At 41.6% G+C, this 22,847-nt stretch overlaps 1 protein-coding gene across 2 annotated transcripts; it reads left to right on the plus strand.

Annotated features, from left to right (window-relative positions):
• Positions 1-803: 803 nt before the first annotated feature.
• RIC3 (RIC3 acetylcholine receptor chaperone) lies at positions 804-21,796 on the plus strand. 2 transcript variants are annotated; one of them, XM_051620918.1, is made up of 6 exons: positions 804-972; positions 8,451-8,674; positions 9,961-10,039; positions 12,155-12,248; positions 17,949-18,097; positions 19,206-21,796. In XM_051620918.1, the coding sequence occupies exons 1-6, from the start codon at positions 825-827 to the stop codon at positions 19,691-19,693; spliced, it is 1,182 nt and encodes a 393-aa protein (XP_051476878.1). In that variant the 5' UTR covers positions 804-824; the 3' UTR covers positions 19,694-21,796. The 2 variants fall into 2 exon arrangements, with proteins under 2 accessions (XP_051476878.1, XP_051476879.1); XM_051620919.1 differs by having other exon boundaries at positions 17,952-18,097.
• The last annotated feature ends 1,051 nt before the right edge of the window (positions 21,797-22,847 follow it).

Below are 22,847 nucleotides of genomic sequence, written 5' to 3' on the forward strand. Positions count from 1 at the left end.
TTCAGTAGTCACAGCCCAGACCCCATGGAAAATAGTCTAATTCAACTACAGTAATATAGTGCAATATAAATATAATGGAAATACAAAACCATATAATTTAATTTGACATGACTGGCAGTTTTTTGCTTAAGTCGGTGAAAATGAACGAGTACAATGAACTTCCCTCTTTACTTAGATCTTTTATTGTTAGTATAGCGGGAAGGTGGTTTCAGGGTGACTTTGCATGGCACCAACCTAACAAATGCGTTGACAATATGCAAATTTCAAGCTCCCTCTTGAAAACACATGCACATTTATAATTTAAAGTATCTTAGATGGTTGCAGTAAATTTAATTAGTTCTAAATATACCCTGCACTCTTCTACATCCGTCCTATGGGCTCAAAGGGGGGGGTGTGGGAAATTCCACATGGAGAACCCAGCCGAGCCACAGCTTCAAAGGGCACTTTTGACCACCAGGTAAATCCTCGGCCCTTTCCCGGGCTGGGGACAGCGCGGGGCTCTGAGCAACCTGATCTGAGGGAAGGTGCCCCAGCCCGCGCAGGGGGGGGTGGATCGAGAGGATCTTTTAAGGTCCCTTCCACGCGATGTCCCTTCCACTCTGTGGGGGGACACTGCCGAGTTCCCAGCACCCGGGGCCCACCTGCCGTGTCCCACCTGCCGTGTCCCACCTGACGTCCCGCCACCCCTGCCGGCAGCACCTGGGCACCCCAGACCCCACCGCCCACCCCCTCCCTGCGGGGCCGCCACCTCCCGCCCCCGCGCAGGGCGCCTGCGCGCTGCCCGCGCCTGCGCGCCCCCGGCGCCGGCCGCCGCCCGCCCCGGCATGGCCTACTCGAAGTGCTGCAGGGTGGCCATGGTCTCCTGCCTGGTGCTCTGCGTCTCCCTCCTCCTGCCGCGGACCTTCTTGTCTCGGGGCGGCGGGAGGCAGGAGCCCGGGGCTGCCCCGCTCGCAGCGCCCGCGCCGCCCGAGGGTAAGAGGCCGCTGAGGCGTGGGCCGCTCCGCTCCGCTGCGGCACAGAGGCCCGTGTTGCAGCCGCTGCACGGGGGACGAGAGTAAAACGGGGCGGGGGGTGGCTCAGCCGAGCGCCAGGGGCAGGGCGGGCTGCCGCCGCCGGCTCGATGGGCGCCCGGGGCTGGGCGGCTGGGCTCCCCGGCCCCGGGCGTGTGTGCGGGGCCCGGGGTGCCCGGCGCGTCTGGGAGGTGCTGCTGCCGCCTGGCAGCGGCGCGGGAGAGGGAGCCCTTCCCTCCCTCGGGAGGAGCCCTTCCCTCCCTCGGGGGGAGCCCTTCCTTCCCTCGGGAGGAGCCCTTCCCTCCCTCGGGAGGAGCCCTTCCCTCCCTCGGGGGGAGCCCTTCCCTCCCTCCGGGGGGAACCGTGTCCCTGTCTCGTTTCCTCTGCCTAGTGACCAGGGAAGTGTCAGAGGTTGGATTCGTCGTTCTCACTGTGATTTAGTTTTTCGTGTGATTTTCCCTTTCCCTTTTCCCTTCAGGAAAACAAAACAAAACAAAAACAAACTTAAAATCGTGCAAATTTCATTTTATTTCTTTTACGTGAGTGGGGCACCAAAGCTGCTGAGAAGAGACCACTTTTTTGTTGCGGTCGTGATCCGTTATTCATTATTCGTTATTTTCTTGTTTTCTGTATGAAACGCTTTTCTTGTTGCCTGTGAAATAAAAGTTCATTTGAATCATTTTCATTGCTCAATTTCCTATTCCAGTATTTTAAGCTTGGCTTTCATGCATCAGCTTCTCATCATGAACGTGCCACATGATGACCCCTTTAGACTCAGATCCTGACCTTGCAGTCCCTTGAACCAAGTCCTTCTTGCCTGCCCTCCCACTCTGCATGTCCCTTCTTAAGTTTTAAACTCATGAGTTCATACAAGTGTCTCCCATTCTTTTTACGTCCATTTCTCCCCAAGACATTTCATATAAGTTGTTGGTATCGTAGCCCTAGATCTTGGCAGAGAGTTTTGCCCAGGGCTGCCCACAAGCCAGAGGTGAGGCTGACGAAAGTACAGAGAACTTCTGGGTTGCGCTGGATGCTGTCCCACAGGAGTTCATGATCTGTGGAAATCATCCTTCCACCAGCCTGGTTCTTAGCAACTGCGGTGACTGATTTCACATGACCAGGGTTTCTTAAGATGGTTCTGGCTGAAGTTAACTGGTGAAACAATGTTACATTGAACTGAAATACATGACTTCTATGCTACAGCTGCCTTTTCATGGCTGTTGTGTTTATACTTGGTCTTTAAGAACTCAAATAGAGGTTCAACAACACTGTAAATTTGCAGGTTTGTAGTTTCATTCCATAAGCCCTTTAATGAAAACCTGAATGGTAGCTGCTTTCTTTGATAGCACATCAAGGGCTGTGAGGGTGCACTACTGGGCCCAGCAGGGCACAGGAGCTGTGAGGGTTGTGGAGTCACCGGCCTGAAGTAGTGATGGGAGCAGATGCTCTGGGATGTGGTACCTGTCTCCATTAACGTCTGACCCTGTGCAGCTCCCGACTGATCCTGGGGTGATACCAGATGGCAGAGTTTGGCAAACTCTGTCTTCCTGGGCAGTCCTGGGCAGTTGTCAGTTAATATTCTTTCTTCGGTGCTTCTTTGGCTGTAGGATGGACTCCATTGAATTGATCTGACAGAAAAACTGGCTTTAAAAACAAACAACCAACCAACCACCCAACTTTCACCCAAATTATTTTCGTTGACATCTGTCTGATGAATGTTTTTACCTGTTCTACCACAGCCTGCTTTGAGCAGGGCTGTCATAAGCTGACTAATCACAACCACAGTTAAATGCTTAAAATAGGTGACACAAATACTCTTTCCATCATCCTGCAGGAGATCAGAGTACAGGGCAAGTTAACGTGTGCCTGGTGCAGAGCGAGTGCTTGGTGTGCTCCTCTGCTGCACCAACACCTGTCTTTGGCTGAGATGTAATACCTCACCTCAGCTGATCCGTTTCAGATGAGAATTTATAGTCCATATTTACAATTTGATAGCAAGAATTTCATTACAGCTGCTCTGTAGACCAAGCTTTATTTCACCTGAAGTTATTTTTTTTTAATTGGAAAAATAAATCTTGATTGAACAGTTCCATTCATAACCTCTGTCACTAGTCATCCTCTTCAGTGAAGTGATAACTGCAGTTATCTGATGGAAGCTTCAGGGACTTGAAGTAATGATTGTATTCTTGGAGTTAATAAAGTGCTTATTGTAGTCTTGGGGGCAAAATGCCTCTGAATAAAACATTCTTAAAGTTTACTACCATTTGTTAGAACTTAATGTTACCAAAAGGCTTTTTGATGGAAACAGGCTTTAAGCATGGCAATGGTGCTTTCCATTTTCAGAGGTCTCTTTTAGGAAAAAGGTGAGCATAGTACTGTAGAAGTTACTATCTTTATGCCAGGAAGGTGGCTCTTTTTCACAGTAATAGTTTCATGTATATGAAAGAACTTATTTAAAGAACTTCCTGTGAATGTTTCACATTTCTAGTTTACTTCATGGCAGGTGTTAGATTGTATTTTTTTTTAATCTTTTGGAAAGAGGAAAAAAACTACTAGCAGTTTAAAAGTACTCGTAAATCTAGTATTCATAAATATATGCCATGCATTTTGTAAAACTACTCTATAAGTTGGTAGTTTAGGAAAAACCTTACAGCACCGTGGCAATAGATGTACATTGACTGCATTCTTACCAACTGTGAAGTGGCATCAGCTTTGCAAGAAAAAATACATGACTGTTCAGGTAATGCCTCTGCCCAGCTTGCATTTGTACAATGCAGACATCAGATGTCTGCAGGTGTCCTTACTTAGGAAAATTAAGATTTTTCCATTTGGGATAGGTTTTGTGTTTTCCTTTTTAACCTCAACCTGCAATATTTAATAAAAAATGTTGAACCATTTGTCTGTGTCTGTTAAAAACACCTGTGTGGTGGTTTAAAGTAAGGATTTCAAAACTGTCATTACTTCTGACCCTTTTGGGGTAGGTTTCTAAAGTTGTGTTGTCGGGAACACAGCTGGAGCTATTTTGTAAATATCAGTAGAAGAGAAAGAACTAAGTGAATGCGTACTGGTCATCCAATTAATCTTGATGTTACACTGTCTGACAAAATAAGAAGTATTTATAAAAATATTTGGAATGGAAAAATATAAATGACTGCTCATGTAAAAAATCTAAAACATGGGTCTTGTGGTAGCATATAATACTGAAATAGAGAGTGCCTCAACAATTAATCAAATGTGAATTTGTAGTGTTATAAAAAGGATTAATTACTTGGGTTTTCTGTGGGTAGAGATGTTGGTGAAATTAGAAGGTGTTAAAGAATAGCAGCAGAAATTATATAGTGCTATGAAAGAGATTAAATGTGAAGGAAACAGTTTGTGTATAGATTACTCTAAGCTGTTACAGTAACATGCAAGAAAACCTAGGAGGACATTTTCAGTCTTCAGAAGGTCAAGTTACTTTATCATGGAGGCCATGTGTCTTTCCGTGTGTTCCCATTTGCAGCTTTAGAATCCTTTGGCCAATTCATCTCATTGGACAGAGAGAGAAAATAAATGTTTTATGAAAATATGCTGTGGAGAGGGGCTAAAGATTGATTCACATGTCTTACTGAGACAAAGGCTACAGAATGAATGCCTCTTTATTGGCATCTACCAGAGAGGGGAGGTCTTGCACATCCTACTTGGCAAAAGCTTTGCTTAGAGCTCACGTCTTCTGTAAATATCAAGACCAACAAAGCAGGGCAGAAAAATGTACCTGTGCCTGTCTGAAAAAAATGTTGCTTTTCTTTTTTATTCACTACAATGAATGTTTTACCAGGAAAATGTGAATGGCACCTAAGCATCCATAAACGTGACAGTCAGAGTAAAGTTTGAAGTTTTAAGACTGGAATTTGCATTGCTGAGGCAGGAGGGTAGTTCTGTATCCCACTGCCACATGTTTTTTTCAGATAAAGCTTTGGCAAAATGTCCAGCTGGTTTGTTCTTTGTGGTTTTTTTTTTGTTAGGTGTGCATCCACAGTAAGGAGTAGTAAATGTTTCACTTGGAAAAAAACACCCTTTTTATTAACAGTTCCAAACCATTGTTGTGTAACTGTGGTTTGGGGATTGAAACGAAGTAAAAAGGTAGAACAGCTACTGCAGAGCATGAGCAGAACTGTGGGTGCTGTCCTAAGGAGCAATGAGAACAGCAACCTTTGCTTTGCTGTCAGCTTTGACAGTCACACGTGCTTTTCAGACTACCATATCCCATCTCTAATCCTCCTTCTATGCTTCCTGAGGTCCGAAGAACATGCACCTTTTATAAATGAAGTAGTGTACTATAAATCCTGATGAATGGTTTGCAGAATTAATGTAGCAACAGCCTATATGTACTGTATGTCAAACTTTATTTTTTTATCATAGGTGTATGTATGCATCTCAGCATTTTACAACTGGTGCAGAAAGACATATTATCTAGAATAAGAGCTGCTGGTTTGTACAGTAACTTAAGCCTAAATAACTTTATAAATTGTCAAGTTAGGTTTGGTAGCAATTCCTGAACCGCATTAGGTAGACCACATAAGAGCTTTCTAAGAAAAAGATACTTGGATGTTCTGAATGTTATCAGCTGTTTGGCTGTTTTATTAGGTGTGCTATAAATATTCTTTCGAGAAGAACTGGCTTTTTCAGTTGAGTGTGAATATTGTTAAAAGATTAATAAACTCGCAGTAATTCTAATGTGATACTACTATTAAGGACTACATCTACATTCAGAAACCTCCAGTCTCTTAAACAGCACAAACATTAGCAGGGGTGTCATTTAATTTTTGGACTTAAAGCTACTGAAGGGACAGAATTAGATAAAACATGGTTTCCTATAGCTGATTTGCCAAGATGATTTGAAGCATTAAACTAACAAATTATTAAACATGTTGGGTAAACCTTAGGTAAAAAGATTGCAAAGCCAGGTAGGGTGTATTGGGTGGAGTTACCAAAAGTAGTAACCAGGTCTGCATGAAGCTCTCAGGCTGTTGCAGGGGAGTTCGGAAATGTTTCAAAAGCAGAGCAGCACTGTGGTGCCCTTCAAAGCTAAATGGAGGTTAGTGCTCTTCCCTTCCCACAGCATGGAAAACATCCAGTTGAAGAACTTACCATCAACACTGGCAACTCAATCGTGCAGCAGGCAAGGACCTAACACATGCCCTTCTGTGCTCGAGTAGAAGTGTCACTTGATTTTATTGAATATTCTGCTGTCTCCATTTGAAAGGGGTTTGTTTCATCCCTGGAAATGTGGAATCCAGTCACATCACCTACTGGTGTGATAGCTTGTTTTTAAAAGCATGAGGTATGTTGCTTAATTGACAGTAGCATCCAAATTGCTACACATTTCCATTTATGTATTGTGTATTTGCTAGCTTTTGGCATGTAGTGCTTTTAAGTTACCTGTGCTGTCGATTTCCTCTATAATTTGCATGGGTTCTTTACAATAAAAAGCTATGGAAAAGAATATGTTTTTTCTAAATAAGGCAATCATTATGAGAGTTTCAAAATCAACAGGGAATATTTAGATCTAGAAGCCATGAAATTCCCCCTTAAATTATTTTTATAATGAAATTACTAGTGTTTGTCCCTTTGACCTGGCTATCTTTAATTGAATTTTTTAAAGCACAAATGAGGCTCTGTGGGTAAATTAGAAAAATATTCCCTTTAAATACAGTTTCACCTTTGTCAATTATTTTCTGATTTTTCCATCTCTTTTTTATAATAAAAAATATTTATATTAATATAAGATGCTTTCATAGGTTTATCTACCTTCATGCTCTCTACATGACATCACATTTGTTTCCACACTGACCTACTGCTACAAGCAATGGGACTTTGTTGTAAATAACATGCTATGCTTTCCATCACAGATTTTGAAAAATTCACAGAAATTAAAGTGCAGGAAAACAACTTTCTTAAAGTTGAGCCTGAGCTAATTTGGGACCATTTTTTAGTCAATGTCGGTGTACCTGGACAATTTCACTTGAAGAACATATGCCATCACCTAAAAGAAAAATGTGGGTTTATTAGTAGAACTTCTAATAATAGAACTATTGATCACTTCCTAGTACATACTCACTGTAATTTTCTGTGCTCAGGAATTTAGTTGCCTACTATGGTGTTTCCTAGCAGGAGCAAGTGTTAATTTAATCTAATTTTGTCTTGTTTTGCTTATCTTAAAAATATTTGTAGCTGGGGACTTACAAAAGTAAAGTTTGTTATTTTCAGTGCCATTTCAAACCTGGTTTTCAGTTTCTTTATGCAAGTGCCCAGTGCCCAGGATGTATGGATTTTCTGCCACATATGCCAGGGAGGGGAATTTTTGCAGTCAGGGCCAGGGGATGGGCTGCAGCCCGGCCTGGCAGCCCCCATCACTGGTGCTTCCATCCAATGCCTCCCAACACCAGGATCGATGGCTGAGTAGCCCAGTAATTCAGTTCAGTTCCCAACAGTGGAAAGGAGTGCAGGGGCAAGTCCAGGCTGGATATGGAGATAGAAAGCAGGATGTTAAGTACCTGCAGGAGTAGAATAGTGAATATCATAGCAAAATTGTTGAATTTATGACAGAAAAAATTAGAATAATCCATGAGCTTACATTTCTTGAGATTTCAGTGCTCTTCGGTTGAACAAAATCATCCACAGCACCGTTTCAAGCTCTCTGCCGTCACCCTAGCATCTGTGCATCCATTTCTCCTCACTTCTATTTCTCTTTTTAAATTCTCTCTGCTTCTCTCAAGGCTAGAAACCATTTTTTTCCCTCTAAAAAGCTGAAGATCATGCGTTCCAAGCTGTATTCTCTTACATTGCTTTACCCAACACATTTTTAAGGAGAACATTTTGAGATGTCACCACTTTTCTTTATCTTTCATTATGCATTTAGGAAAGTCAGGTTAAATACTACTTCTTATGGCAATAGTCAAAAATCCGCTCTGGGCAAACACTGCAGTCATGTACCAGAGTGCTAGACAGGGAGCAGGTTTTGAATTTAACATACCTTTACATAATATTGAAAGGTCAGGCTCACACCAGAAAACCAATACTTGTTGGGGCTTTTTGAGCAGAGAACAAGAAGTAAGAGTTTGGGTTTTCATCCTGTTAAGGATGCTGATTCACAGGGGTTTTGGACAAGTATGTAGCTATCAAACTCCATGTTTTGTTAATTGTTCTGTCAACTTTTTCTCCTTCTAAAATCAAGAGAGTAATTGTGCACACCTAACTCCTCGTACTGCATATAGTAAGTGACAGAGGATTGCATTTACTGACTTAGTACTTACAGTCCAGCAGGTTACCATGTTCATCCGTGGTGGTGCATTTAAAAGTGGAGAAAATAGGTCAGCTGCACTGGCTGAAGTTTTAGGTTGCATGTAAAAGGTGAAAAGTAATAGAAGGAAAATAATAATTGTCTGGGTTTTTTTGCAGGGAAGCTTGGTCGCTTTCCACTGAGGATGCATTACCAGGCCACTCCTGACAGCCGAGCTGTGCCTCATTTTCCAAGGTCTCACCTTGCTGAAGCAGTTGCCAAAGCCAAGGCAGGTGGAGGTGGTGGTGGAAGCACTGCTGGAACTGGAAGAGGTCTTGTGGGGCAGATTATCCCTATATATGGATTTGGCATCTTCTTATATATCCTGTACATTTTATTTAAGGTAAGACCAACATAAATTGTAAAGTCAGGAAAATAACAACTAAAAACACCCCTCAAACCAGAAATTTCTGTATCTGGCTCTTCCACTTCAGACTTGCTCAAAAAACGTGCTTATGCTGGTCTGGTGGTTGAAAGACTGGTGTATCTTTCAACAGAAATCAAAGATTGGTGTGGTTTTTGCTATTGCAGAGACTGCAGCTATGAATGCAGGAATGGTTTGCTCTGATCCTCAACTTGCCTCTGAGGTCTTACAATTTTTTAAAGTATTTTCTTTTACCCCAGGATAATGTGTATGTGTAGAAAAATGCTAGATTAATTTATAACATCCAGATAGTATTATAAGATTTTTTCTATTATGTATGAATACATATTATATGTACTGTATATGTCATGTTCTGTGTTATGCATTTAAAGTGGGAGAAAAGGAGAACGATTATTGCATACCTTCTGGAACTAAAGCACCACATTGTTGGAGATGGAAGTTTGTAAGGTTGTACTGACTGTGCTGGAACTACCCCAGCTGAGTAACTGGTTGAAAGCTAGTTTAAAAAAGCACAGCCCAAATTCCCTTCAAGTGTTTCACACTTGATTTGAACTTCTCATAGCTTTTTGTTACACAGATGTGACTTGATGACAGTGAGCTGTGTGGGAGGAGGGAGAAGTGAACTTGTGGACATGTTTTTTCCTTTGAGTGGAGGCTGAATCCAGACTGAGCAGTGTCCAAACAGTTGAGCCTGCTCTGGATAGACAGAACCAAGAATGAGGTGAATAGGGTGAACTGATCAAACACAGAGAAGATGAAAGAGGTAGCCTGCAGCTTCTGTATAGAACCAGCCAGTATCCTTGTGACAGGTACAAAGTTGGTAATAAATAATGGCAGAAAGTGTTGCAAGAGGAACAAGTGGGTCACATATAAATCCTTCAGAACCTGGCCTTTATTTCACAGGAATTGCCCAATACACTGGGTTTTTTTCCCTCCTAGGTGCAGCATAATTATAAGATCATGCTGGAACAGATAAATATTCTAAAACTAAAAAGTCATTTTTGATGAGTTATGCTTTCACTATGCTTAAAAATATAATTTGTTTCAAGTGCCTTTCAGGAGTTTTCAGCTGGCAAGATCTTCCAGGCATTTTTTGTGGTTGTCTGGCTTTGCTGCTGGACAGGCTTTTCTGTGGTTACTTTCTGGCATATTTTAGTTTTCTGTCTTTTTTTCATTTGCCTTTGGGGCTTTTATATTATTATTGCTGTAACTCGTAGAAAGGTCATCTTTTTTTTACTCATCAGCTGGCATCTAAGGGAAAAACTACTGCTGGAGAGCGGAAAAGCCCTACTGCTGCACCTGGAAACATGAAGAGGAAAATCAGTAAGTATGACTTTGGAGTTCTAGCTGTGTAGCTGTTGACTCTGTAGAGGTATGGTCCATCTCAGTTCAAGTTCTGGGCACACTGTGAAGCTGAATTTCCCTGCACATAAAGAACAAGCCAGAAGCTTCTGTGTTGGAATGAGCAAGAGTTAAAGTGAATTACTGCACTGTCACTTTCTAATCTCATTCAGCTAATGAGACTCTGCAATAGCAGCCGGATCCCAAGCCCCTCTGGAAGCAATGGCTTTTGATGAAGTTCACTGAGTTAACTGTATGGATTTGCTGAAAAGCTATGTAGCTAATGATTAAAAATGGATAATAGCATGTCCATCTATAATTATTCTATAATCCCTAATATTCTAGTAATAGTATATAACGATATTATTAAAAGCTAGCTTCATTTTTTTAAAATGTGTTAATTCTTAGCCATCACTAAGCACTTCCCTACTTTTTCCTCTCAATTTTTGCAATGCTCAAAGTTTTGATGAGTGCAATACAGAAAGCAAAGGGTATTCTGAAATGTTATGGTGATTTTACTTACACATCAGTGGGGTAGATGCCAGTATTTGCAGACATTTAGTAGGTAAATAATAAGCTTACTATTGAAGATTCAATGAGTGGTTACCGTAACAGTATTTAAATGTGCTGTGTTTAGCTGGCTAACTTGTAATAGGAAAGTACTTAGGGCTTTATAGAAAGTGCTAGCAGTAAGGTAGTTCTCTTAACATAGCTGTAGTTATCTTGACATTAATGCATATTTTAGGAACACTTAATGTACTCAGTGCTATAGATTGTATTTTCAGTGTACTGCATTGTGCCTGGCAATTTTGTGCAATTTATTAGCAACACTAATTGTATATTCTTCTCTAATGCTTGGTAAGATAAACTAACTTTGCAGTAAGTTAAATGTTTACCATCATTATAGCCCCAAGAACTAGTGATGAAAATTATTCTGCCTTTTTCTAGAGCTCTTAATTTGTATTCCTAAAGCATTCATGGCAAGCTGTAGCAGAGCAAGGGACAAGTCAGTGGACTAAGAGTCTGAAAACTGAGCCGCTACTTACATAGTGATTTAGAGGGAGTAGCTTCCTTTCTCTTGGCCAGTTTCCCTTTTCCTATTTTTAGTCTCAGGCATACAAAATAATTACATCAGTGATGCATTAAGTAAGACATTTTCTGTAGAATAGAGATCTTTCCAAAAGCAGGATGTTTATGGATTACTCTCCTTTCCTACTGTGTTGAATTTCCATTGTGCCTTTGTGCTGCTTAAATGGGTGTTCCTGGAGCAGCAGTTAACTAACCCAGGCTGCTTTCCTTTTGTCCAGTGGGGAACAATGAACTCTCAGCTATAGGACTTTGAGCTACAACAGCCAAACAAGGAACTCAAGCATTTTTGCTGATGTCCATGATGTCGCATCTATAATGTAACCCTTTCAGCAAAATTGAAGCCAGTATGGGTGTTCCTGCATGTATACGTGTGTCTGCTATTGCACTATGGACATATTTTTTGAAAAAAGTGCAGCTGTGCAAATACAGTGTTTTGCTCCCCAGGCAGACACCGTGTGGCTGGCTGTTGTGCAGCCCAATGAGCCTGGCAGACCACTAGTGCTTACCCTGGCACACCTGTGCAGAGTTTGATGCCATCAAACCCATGAACTTTATTCACTTTGATAAAGATATGGTTTCTCAAACCTTAAATTCATTAGAACATACTTGTGTAACCTTTTGTCTCTGTTCATAAGGACTCAGCAGAGGAATTCCACGAGAACTATCAATTCTGCAGTAGACAGCAAACTATGTAGGTTTCCTTAAGTATTTCCTTAGATATTTTCTTTTCCCTCACTTTAATCTCCAGGGCTTGTACAGTGGCTCACTCACTCTGCTTGTTGGGAGGTAACTTGGGAGCTACTGAAATGTTTTCTGTGTGTCCTGATGCCATTGGCAATAGTCTTCATGTTCATAGACCAGGAAAAGGAGGTAAAGCTCTTTTAGCTGCATGTTTTAGTTTCCTCACAGACAGTTCCGTTCAGTACCACATGTTACCTGTGATAATGGGACAGGGGTATGTTTTCAGAACTCCTACTGACATATCTTGGGATTTTGTTTGTTTTACAGCTGACTATGAGCTCACCCAACTCCAGGAAAAACTGAGAGAGACAGAAGAAGCTATGGAAAAATTAATCAACAGAGTAGGACCTAACTGTGACAGGTGTGTTTCCAATTGCAGCATTTTAAGGAGGGGTTTTTCTGTGATTAGAAATTAAACTTTCTAACATTGGCTATATTAAAATAGCATTTTTATTACTGCTTCAAATTGTAGAAATTTGATTTTAAACGTCACACTTTTTGTTCTGCATTTTTTCCAGCATTCATATTTAAAATAAATATTTTTTTCCACATTCACTTTCCTTAAACAGAAAAGCAACTATCCCTACCCTCCCCCTTTGTATATTGTATTATTTGGAAGATAATGACAGGTATGTATAAACAGAAAATGAAGTGTCTAAGTTTAAAATATTTAAAGCACACTGAGTTATGTGACCAAAGTGATAATCTTAATGATTCCTAAGAGACCCATTTGGTTTATGTTATTTTTAGTGCTATGGATTATTTTGTCATAATCTATGTAAATGCCTGTTGGAATATCCATAAAATATTTCTTTTAGGGCAGAATTTTTTAATAATCTGATTATATAACTTAGCTCTGCCCTGTAACCAATACATCCATGCCTTTGCTTCTAAATATAGAAGAAAAAAATTAGTTGTAAAATCAGGATTTTTAAATTTATGTGTATTTTTTTTAATAAGGAGTGTAACAACACATCAACAGGATAATGCATAATCGCAGTGTTTGAAACTATAAATACCATGAATATTAAGGTGATGTTTGCAAGCAAAAAAGGTAGCTGTTCAGGTTGTACTGCACATTAACTTCGTCTGAATCGGTCAATGCTTGTTTTAACCCATTCTGTAGGAACTATTCTATGCCAAGCTTGTATCTTCATTTATGCTTCAAGCCACATTCTCTGTAGATTTGCCCCCTTTGCACCATGTGCCTGGTGCAGCTGCACCCATCTTTGCAAAGGGAGATGCCAGACTTGCCCATTTTAGCCTAAGTTCCAGTGGGAGAACCCCTAAGAGATGTGAAGGGGAGACAATAATGTAGGTCAAGTTCAGCAAGAGATTATTCCTTATGGCTGTGAACCATTAGGAACAGAGCATGACAAATCTGAGTGCACAGCCTGTGACAAGAGCAGTAGGAATTTCACAAGCTATGTGCTCAGAATGATGCTCAGAGCAGATGCTCTAGTATAGAATGTTATTGGGCTTTAATAAAAAGAAAGTGGGAGGACATAATCCCATGCACTGTCTGTTGAGCAGAACTCTAGGAAGGGAAATGGGAAAACACTAATGTCAATTGCTTCTCCATTCCTGAAAGTCAGGATGGTGTTTATTTTTCACTCTTTCATTAGGATCCCTCAAAAAAGGGAACAGGAAGGGGCTCTGTCACATCAGTCAGCTCATCCTCCAAGCCATGCAAACCAGCAAATAGCCTGATCTTCCAACAGGCTGTTAGTGAAACAGAAGGATACTGTTTTGACTATTACTCGTCTCTGCTTTGGAGAGCTGATGCAATGCTCTACGAGTGTCTTTAAGCTGCCAAAAATAGGCTTATGAGCTGCCCAGATATTGTGCTCCCTCTCAGGATAGATTTTTTTTTTTTTTAACTGAGAAAATGGGTTTAGGGTCTGATCCAATATTTGTTTTGCTCTATGTTATTGGCTCAGAGCCCTTATTTAACAGAACTTCCCTTCTTTGTTCAACAAAACTATTTATACTGATGGATCTAAAGGCCTTAGGGGAAATCAGAACCATAATCTAATAAAGAATTCTGTATGTAGCCTCTTTAAAGAGGGGGGAAAGCACTTCTAGATGGAGTAAATGGCTGTTTTTCAAATACCCACAGACTCTGAAGCTGTGATAAGTTCAGTAATACTGGATGAATGTCTTAAAATAAAATGTATGGTTATAAAGTGTAATCAGAGGAGAGAGTACAGTGCTAGGCTTATTCAATCTGTATTTTGATAGATTTAAATAAAAAGGAAGGAGGAAGAGGGCAAAAATTACTTGAGCTCTATTTATTAATATGCGGTTAAACAGAAATCCTTACAACAGAAAAGTCAGATAAAGAAGTAACTGATACAAAATTTAAACTAATGCTGAAAGACCCCAAGTGAGACCATGAACTATTATACTAGATATGCCAAAGAGACCCCCAGCCTGCCAAGTGAAGTCTTAGTAATCAAACCAAAGGACCTATTTTGCCTTGTCACAAAAATAATGTCTCACCGAAACACTGTTTTTGTAGTAGTACTGAGCTATGTGTCTTCTCACTGTACTTCAAGAGCATTCTCCTCCCAGCTGAACTGCTCCAGGATTCACCCTGGCTTTCTCCTTCTGGTCAAGATTCTTAGAATCCAAAGGCATTCTAAATTTGTGGATTTTCTTTGAAAAAAATATTAAAATTTGGAAATGTGGATGAGTTTGGAAGGGCAGTTTATTCTCAGAAAATTCTGCATTATAGAGAGGAATCTTATTTCAAAGGAATCAAATATTGTGGTTTTATTCTGCTTCTTCAGCAAGTTTCTGTAGCAAGTGTATCTGTTGTTTTCTTCCTGTGGCTTGTCCCATTCATTTCTTTTTCTTTCAAAAGCATTTGACTGAAGTAAGACCTCTCAATACTATTAGCTGGCTTTCTCAGATGGGGTAACTAGCATTATCCAGCCCTGTGTTGTAGAACAGAAGGCCAGTTTCTGTAGGCAGAAACTTGGACTTGCTTTTTTTTTTTTTTTTTAATGAAGCTTGAAGACCAAGGAGACCTCCTTCCAAACCAGCATACTAGTAGGAATTGCTATACCCTTAGGTACAGAAACCCCCTTGAAGAAATGCAAAATTTTCAAGAAGTACAAGTACAGATACTTTTAATAAAGCCTAGCATGGATTTGCAAAGACTAGAAGCAAGGTAAAGAAAGCAAGAGGAAGAAAGTATACCTGGGCAGGTCCTCAGCAATGTAACCAAAGCTGAACTGAGACACACACTAAGACAGCTGTTAGCTAATGCACACACTTAAATGGGTAGTAAATAGTTCTTCAGGATATCATGATTCACAGTTCTGAGAAAATCTAGCACTCTTCCCACCTCTTTTTTCAACAGGTTAGAAACTCAAATTATGCAATTTTGTAGTTTATCATCACTAAGGACACTGCAGTATCTCCAGTTTCTAAATGTAGAGATTTGTAGTCCAGTATCTTTCAGGAGAGATGAGGAGCCTTACTCGGAATTTGATGATTCAGAAATAAAGACTTGATTGATGGTTATATAGGATTCTCTGCATTAAAAGTATGCATATTGCTTTTTACTGACTTTTAGCTGTGTTTCAATGTTGGGACAGTAATATAATGCATACAAAAGATTTCCCTACCCATTCTCACAGATGTCTTACCCATATAATTTCACTACTGTCTGTAAAATTTGCTATTTTGACACCACTTTCAGCTCAAGAATACTTGTAAATATTTTTCTCAATGAGAGCATTGTATAATACTCTCTTCTTAAAAAAAAAAAAAATCTCAGTTTCTGTTAATTAGGTAAGAGGTGGAAATAATGCAGCTCCATTACCTGTTTTAAAGGTCAGCCTGTCAATTGGAAAAACTTACCTTTTTACCACAAACAAAGCAAATTTGATATGGAAGAGGAAGAGACGGTTGTACTTTTTTGGGGGCTAGAGATGGATTTTAATAGTGATTATTTTAAGAACATAAAACAAAAAATTACCGGCTGAAATGTTTGAGATACCATATTAGATTATGGATTTTTCACTGCAGCTCTTTAGGAAATGTTCTGATCAGTGTAAAAATAAGACACCTTTACATGTTACTGAGTACTTTGGGACTCTACAAAGCATAAGCATTTCCAGTATGAAAAGTAATAGCTGTACTGGAGCTACAAACAGAGCAAAAATAATGACCTTTTATTGCACTGTAAGATGTTTGCATCTCTTGTCCTTTTAATACGTGCATTATACCCTGGTAAATCTCCTGCGGCCAGAGGTCTTATACATACCTTGTCAGCCTTCTACAGCAGGTCTTCCTAGAGGCCTTAAATGAAGTAGAAACAGTGCATGGACTTTGGTTTCTATCTCTCTGTGGAGCAATTGGTCTTTTAAGCAAGGTGCCTGAGGAGGAATACTCTGAAATACTCACAGAGACCTTGTGTTGAAATAGGACAGTAGTGCTTTCTGACGCGAGTATCTAGCATATTAATGATTTTTCTCTATGAAATGCCACAGTGATACAGGTGCATTGATTCATCCTGTTATCTGAGCTAGCCTACCTCCCTAGTGTGTTAAACAGACAGGCCTCTCTGTCTCTAACCAGGTGACAGATATTAAAATTACATACACTTTAGTCTATCAAAGGAGGATTAGTCTGGCAGTCCTATTACAGCTTCTGTCAAAGACTGATAGGTGATGAAACCATTTCTTTTTTTATGTCTATGAATTCCCATCTCAAATTCTACATCTGCATAACCCAGGCTTTGAGTTATGCTCTCACAGCTTTGCTTGTTCCATGGAACAACCTGCCACTGCAACGTGAGGGGACTCTGTGCAAGCTCTGTCAGCATGGGGACCGTACCGGCTTTTCAGACTGTGGGGCAAAGTGCCCCTCATGGGAAGCGCAGAGAAGTGATGTTCAGCTTTGTGGTCTCAGTCAAACAGTGTAATCTGGGTAGCTGCTAATAAAACCAGTACCACCAGTTCAGCATTCTGCACAGGTGGAAGGCCACTGAGTAACTAGGGGGGATACATCCTGCCTAACACACAGTGAGAGTCAAAAGAGCAGGGCCTTAGTTCCCTGAGATGCTTGAACTGGCACTTGCAGAGAGATCAAACACCTGCTCAAGAGCAACTTGAAACTCAAGATGAAACAAGCACAACAGTCAGAACTATTTTCACCCCCAAGTGCAGCCAGTGTCTTCCATATTCTGACCTACTGAACTACTTAGTAGAGCTCAGATCACCACGCTCCAAATGTTTCTTTTTTGTCCATAATATTTTTAGGAGACTATTTTTTTTTCTCAGAGAAAATAACATGAAATTACTTCATGATCTTATCTGTTGGAAGCATTTTGTTACAACAGTAAGTAATTGTGCAGTAATTACTAGAATCAGCAGTGTAGAACCAGCCAAAATTATAGTTTACTTTTAATCTGATAAAAATCTCAGGCCTCTCCTGCTCTCCCTCTGATTCTAAAGACAAGTTAAATGTAATGCCTTCTTTTAATTTTTAAATCTTCCTTCCTGCTTCTCCCCTGCCCCCCACCAGGCAGCATTGCTGACTGTGTATAATAACATGATGATCTGTCCAACAGATATTTCTTAGTGAGATCTTGCAAATTTATTACCTTTAATGGTCATAACTGGGGACAATTAGAGTCTTGAGCCCCACAAGTTGTTTTAAACGTAGCATGAGTTCTGAATTACATTTGCTTATAATGCTTCAAACAAGGCATGGCCCTCTAATTCTCACCCAGCACTCTTTTAAAGGTTAGAAAATCCTGTAGTGTCTTTTCTATTTTAACTCTTGCTTGTGTGTTACTTTCATCTTGCTCTGACATTGACTGTACCTTCCTTCCTTCACCTGTTTTAAGTTTGCAATCCTTTTGGATAAATGGATAAACCTTTATACTGAGCTGAAGTTCAGACCACAGGCAGATGTTGAGCAGTGATCATACTGCAGCCAGATTTCTTGATACTGGGTTGCTGGGGTGGACCAAACAGTTGGGTTCAAACTCTGTTAATAGTTTGTAATAATAGTGGACTGAATTCTCGTGTCTAATATTTTCTAGCAGGGCTCAAAATGTTACAACAGACCAGGAAAAAAGGTTACTTCAGCAACTCCGAGAAATTACTAGAGTTATGAAAGAAGGAAAATTCATAGATGGCACCTCTCCTGAAAAAGAAGCCGAAGAAGCTCCCTACATGGAGGATTGGGAAGGTAAGCAAGAGCCTTTCTTACCATTACCCAGATGAGAAAAATTGAATAAGGATTACTTATAGTCCCAGATACTTTCAAAAATTTTTGTTAACTTTAACCATCCTTTTCAGAGGTCAGTGTTCAAAACTGTGCAAAAGGTCATTTGTTTTCCCAACCTTAATAGAAAGAATATAGATTTTTGAGGCATCCAGCATTTCCTTTAGTGTAAACAGCACAATATCTGCTGCCAAAAGTGGCATATGAATTTTCACATATGCTCCATCTGCTGCTGGGTCTTGACTGCTGGAGGTTTATATCTTTCCCTTTCTTTCCTGGGCTAGGTTTCATACAAAATAATAAAACTCTTGGAAATCAGAATCAATATGTTTTGGATTACTCACAGGTTTTACTTTTAATTAGTCATTCTTTGTTTGCTCTAATGTTGTATAAAAGTCATTTCCAGGAAGGATGTCTTTAAAAATGTCTTTATTTTAATGTTCTTTCCGTTCCTTGGTGTTTACTAATTACATAAATGTGTTTTCAAGATATCCTAGTTGAGCTGCTCACTATCATAATTTTAAATGCAGACTTAATTCCTTGCTCTTTAAGAAGCTTTAAAAAATGATCCAAAACATAAAGCATGAACAGTGGCCTCAAGCTGTTTTCTAACATTAGTGATACATTTCCTAAAATGAGACACAAAAAGTCATTGACATATCTGGTTTTTTTCAACTTTAAAAATAATGCTGTTTATAGCAGAAGTCTTCAAAACATGAGTCAATCTGTAGAGAGAAACAAAAAATGGATCTATTTAAAGACCTCAGACATGCAATTTTCACCTCTTAGCTTCCATAACTTTCAGCGAAGCTCAGATACTGACTCCTGAAAGAAATGGTTGATATCCTGGCTCTAAAAATAAGTGGACTTTTCTCATAATCTCCCAAGAAGTCATGTTTTGCACATTCTTGCCATGGATTTAATACTGTCATGTTTACATGGCACTAAATAGGTGACACTTACACTGGCAGTGCTAAAAACAACTGTTCTATGAAACTTGTGCATCCATCACTGAAGTCAGTATTACTTTTTTAATGTAACATTTCAATCTGCATATCACTTTATTCTTAAGGTTATCCAGAAGAGACCTATCCTATCTATGATCATTCTGATTGCTTCAAGCACAAACAAGACACAATCCTTGTAGATTACCCTGACCTGAGCCAGCCTTCTGCAGAAGAACTGGCAGAAAGAATGGAGGGCATGGAAGATGAGGAGCACCTGTGCAAGGAAACCCTGCTAGCTGATCTCACTATGGAAAGGGGAGATGATTTAATGCAGAAAACTGATGAGATAACTGGTATCTGTGAAGAGGAGAGGGACCTTCATCCCAGCCAACACCTTGAGGAGTGCTGCTGTTGTTATGAGGATGATGATCCTGCTGTCATAGCGGAGAACGCTGGGTTCTGCTCTGAGAGCTGCAGTGAAGCAGAAGAGTCAGCCCAAGAGGACTTGTCTGTGGAGTCAGAAAATGAAAATCCAGCACTGAAAAAGCAAAAAGCTGGTGATTCAGATGAAACAGGCACTCTGAGAAAGCGCAACACAAAAGGGCTTGAGTAATAGAGACAAAAGTGGATGTTACCTAGATGGTGGATGTAGAGGTCATAAACTGTCATTTATGTGGGTTTTGTTCCTGATGAAGACTTCTCTGTGTTCATCAACTTGTACCAATTTCATCCCTGTGGTAACAACCAGTCACATCATCTTCCTGAACTGGAGGTGAATGTCCTCTTTCATGCAGTCTTGTCATAGCTTACATTGCCAACAGTGCTTTGTCCTTGTTTTATGGACTGGTGTCTTGGAGCAGATTATTCAGTTCAGGTATTTGGGATTCTTTCTGATTCTGAAGAAACAGTCCTTGGTTTTGTCCTTTGTCATCCCATAGTTAACCAAATGTCTCTTCTGACTTTCTCAACAATGCTACAAGTGCTACAAGTTATGAGAGTTATTCAAATCCGTATGTATTTATGAGATGACCAGGAAGCTGGAGGAGCAAGGAAGCCTTCTTTCCCTTACCTGAATGGTAACTGGACAGCAGAACATAGTCACACATGTGACTCTTTCACTTGTGTCATTGCTGCTGTAAGCCTGAGAAACTGTTGTCACTACATTCCACAAAATGCATATGCTGCCCCAACCCACAGCCCATTTCCCAGCTTTTTCCATGCTGTGGGACCAGTTGCCTAATCTATGGTGTATTCCAGGAAGAGTGTGAGCAAGACTGAAGTGTTAGGAGTCATTCTTTGTCTTTGCCATTGGCTGTGGTGAAATGTCCTGGTGAAAGTCCCAAGGGTGTGCAGGAGTTGCACCATACTTTGTGTTGGAGAAGAACACTAAAAATATCCCTGAGATTTAAAACAAACAAACAAAAAATCATTGAGAAGGTTTGTCCTTCAAAGTAGAGAAGAGAGTGAGAGTGAACCTCAGAATTAAAAGAAACCTGCCACCCCCAGGACCTCCCTCGGTGGCCTCCAATAGACTCCATGGGTGGGCCCAGCACAGCAGCCAAAAGGACACCAATCCTTCTCCTCCCCTTTCCCTTGGGGCTCTGTGCAGAGGAGGTGGCACCTACCCATGCTCCAGGGGCAGGACCAGGGAACACGGAAGAAGGATCCACACAGTCTTTTCCAATCAACAGTTCTTCTAGGAGAGCTGGGAGACCTTGTGCAGGCTGGCTGCCCCTCCCTTTCCCACTGGCTGGATGTCTGGGTGCTTTGCCTCCTCTCAGACACTGTTGGGCATGGGGGGATGCACCATTTGCAGGGAGCTGGGTCAGTGGGAGGTCACCCAACCCTCTTGGAACACCCTTGCCACCATCTCATCCAAAGGAGTCCAGACAAGGGATGAGGAGGGGACTGGAGCCCAGGCACACAAAGGGAGGTGGAGGGCAGTGTGTCCCTGTGCCCAAGGAGCAGCAGAAGGGCACAGGGCAATGATCCCCATAAAAGGGGCCCTCAGCCCCCTGATCCAATTCCTTCTCCTACATGAGACCATCTTTCAGGCCACAGGTGTCCTAACTCCCAGAACAGCTGTATTTGGCCATCCCCATCACAGTGGCCTCCTGGTGTCACAAGCCACCTGGCTGCTGTTTGTTCTGGGCTCTATAAATACAGGAACTCTGACAGCTGGCCCACAATTTGCTAAGCTTCAAGGCCCTTGACTTCCAAGGATTCCTGGAAACAAGAGGTCCAAGAGCAAAGCGTATGGCTGCCCATTTTTGCGTGGGAGGAGAGAAGACACATGGATGCAGGTACCACAGAGGAAGAGGAAGCAATGTGAGACAGGGGACATATGGCTGATGGTGTGGGGCTCATGGAGGTGGATCTACCCACAGATCAAGAAGAACCAATGGAAGTGGATCCACCTCCAGCATAGCTCCCCTGGCAGCAGGGCTCTGTGCCAGGTTTCCCCTCCATGACATCACAGCAGCGGTGGGACAGGAGTGCCCAGTGTCACAGGAGCACCTGGCCCAGCTGCCACACCTGCTGTGAGCTGGGAAGCCCAGTCTGGCTGCCCTGCAGGCTCGTCTCTTCCATCTCCTGGCATCAGCAATTATTGTGTTGATTGCCACAGATGGTGTGAGCCCTTCTTTCCCACCCCCCATCCCTCTCCCCTATTTTAAAAAAAACCACACACATCAATAAACCAAGGAAATAACAATAATTCTTTCCTTCTCTCTTTTTTGGTACTTTGGTGACTGCATCTGGACTCCTGTGTCCCCTCCTGGTCTCCTTATTCCAGGAAAGACACTGATGTGGTGGGTGTGGGCCTAGCCTGGGACCTTTGAGATGGTGGGGACTGGGCTGCACAGCATACAAAGGCAGGCTGAGGGAACTGCCTCTGCTCATGAGGGTGTTGAGACACTGGAACATGCTGCCCAGGGAAGTTGTGGATGTCTCATCCCTGCAAGTGTTGAAGGTCAGACTGGCTGGGGCTTTGAGCAACCTGGTCTAGGGGAAGATACTTGCCAGCCTTACCTCTCTGCCTGGGAAGGTCATGGAACAGATCCTTCTAGAAGCTAGGAGTGAGCCTGGTATAGCAATACCTGGCTCCAGGACTGGTGCCTGTGCCTCAACAGCCTAAGTTGGTGGGGATGATCAAGAGAGCTTTGAACTAGAACTGATGGGGGGATTACAGTAGGTAAGCCAAGGGTGAACGGGCATCGCCTCAGGGTGGCAATGCTAGTGGAAACATTTACATTCCTCCTAGGAGCACAGAGGGCTCAGGAGTGTATCTGAAAAGCTTGTACACCAACACACACAATATTAGAAACAAAGAGGATGAACTGGAAGTGGTGGTCAGCTCCCAGAGCTATGATACCATTGGCAATAGTGAGACTTGGTGAATGAGTCTCACAGCTGGAGTGCAGGGATGGAGGGACCCGTACAAGCTCCATAAGTGGGCCCATGTGAATTTTGTGAGGTTCAATGAGGCCAAGTATGTGGTCCTGCACCCAAGATGGGGCAACCCCCAGTATCAATACAGGGTGAGGGACGAAGGGATTGAGAGCAGTCCTGTGGAGAAGACTTGGCATTATTGGTGGATGAAAAGCTGGACATTTGCTGGCAATGTGAGCTTGCAGCCCAGAAAGCCAAATGAATCCTGGGCCACATCTAAAGCAGCGTGGCTGGCAGGTGGAGAGGGATGATTCTGCCCCTCTGCTCTGCTCTGGTGAGACCCCACCTGGAGTACTGTATCCAACTCTGGAATCCCC

The sequence above is a fragment of the Apus apus genome, chromosome 5, assembly GCF_020740795.1.
Source record: "Apus apus isolate bApuApu2 chromosome 5, bApuApu2.pri.cur, whole genome shotgun sequence".
NCBI classification, from domain to species: domain Eukaryota; kingdom Metazoa; phylum Chordata; class Aves; order Apodiformes; family Apodidae; genus Apus; species Apus apus.

Bases quoted from the DNA above. Each gene is read 5' to 3' on its own strand.
- RIC3 (XM_051620918.1), top strand. From the start codon at position 825: ATGGCCTACTCGAAGTGCTGCAGGGTGGCCATGGTCTCCTGCCTGGTG. The intron at 12,249-17,948 runs GTGTGTTTCCAA...AATATTTTCTAG, and splicing joins GTAGGACCTAACTGTGACAG to CAGGGCTCAAAATGTTACAA. The intron at 18,098-19,205 runs GTAAGCAAGAGC...TTTATTCTTAAG, and splicing joins CTACATGGAGGATTGGGAAG to GTTATCCAGAAGAGACCTAT.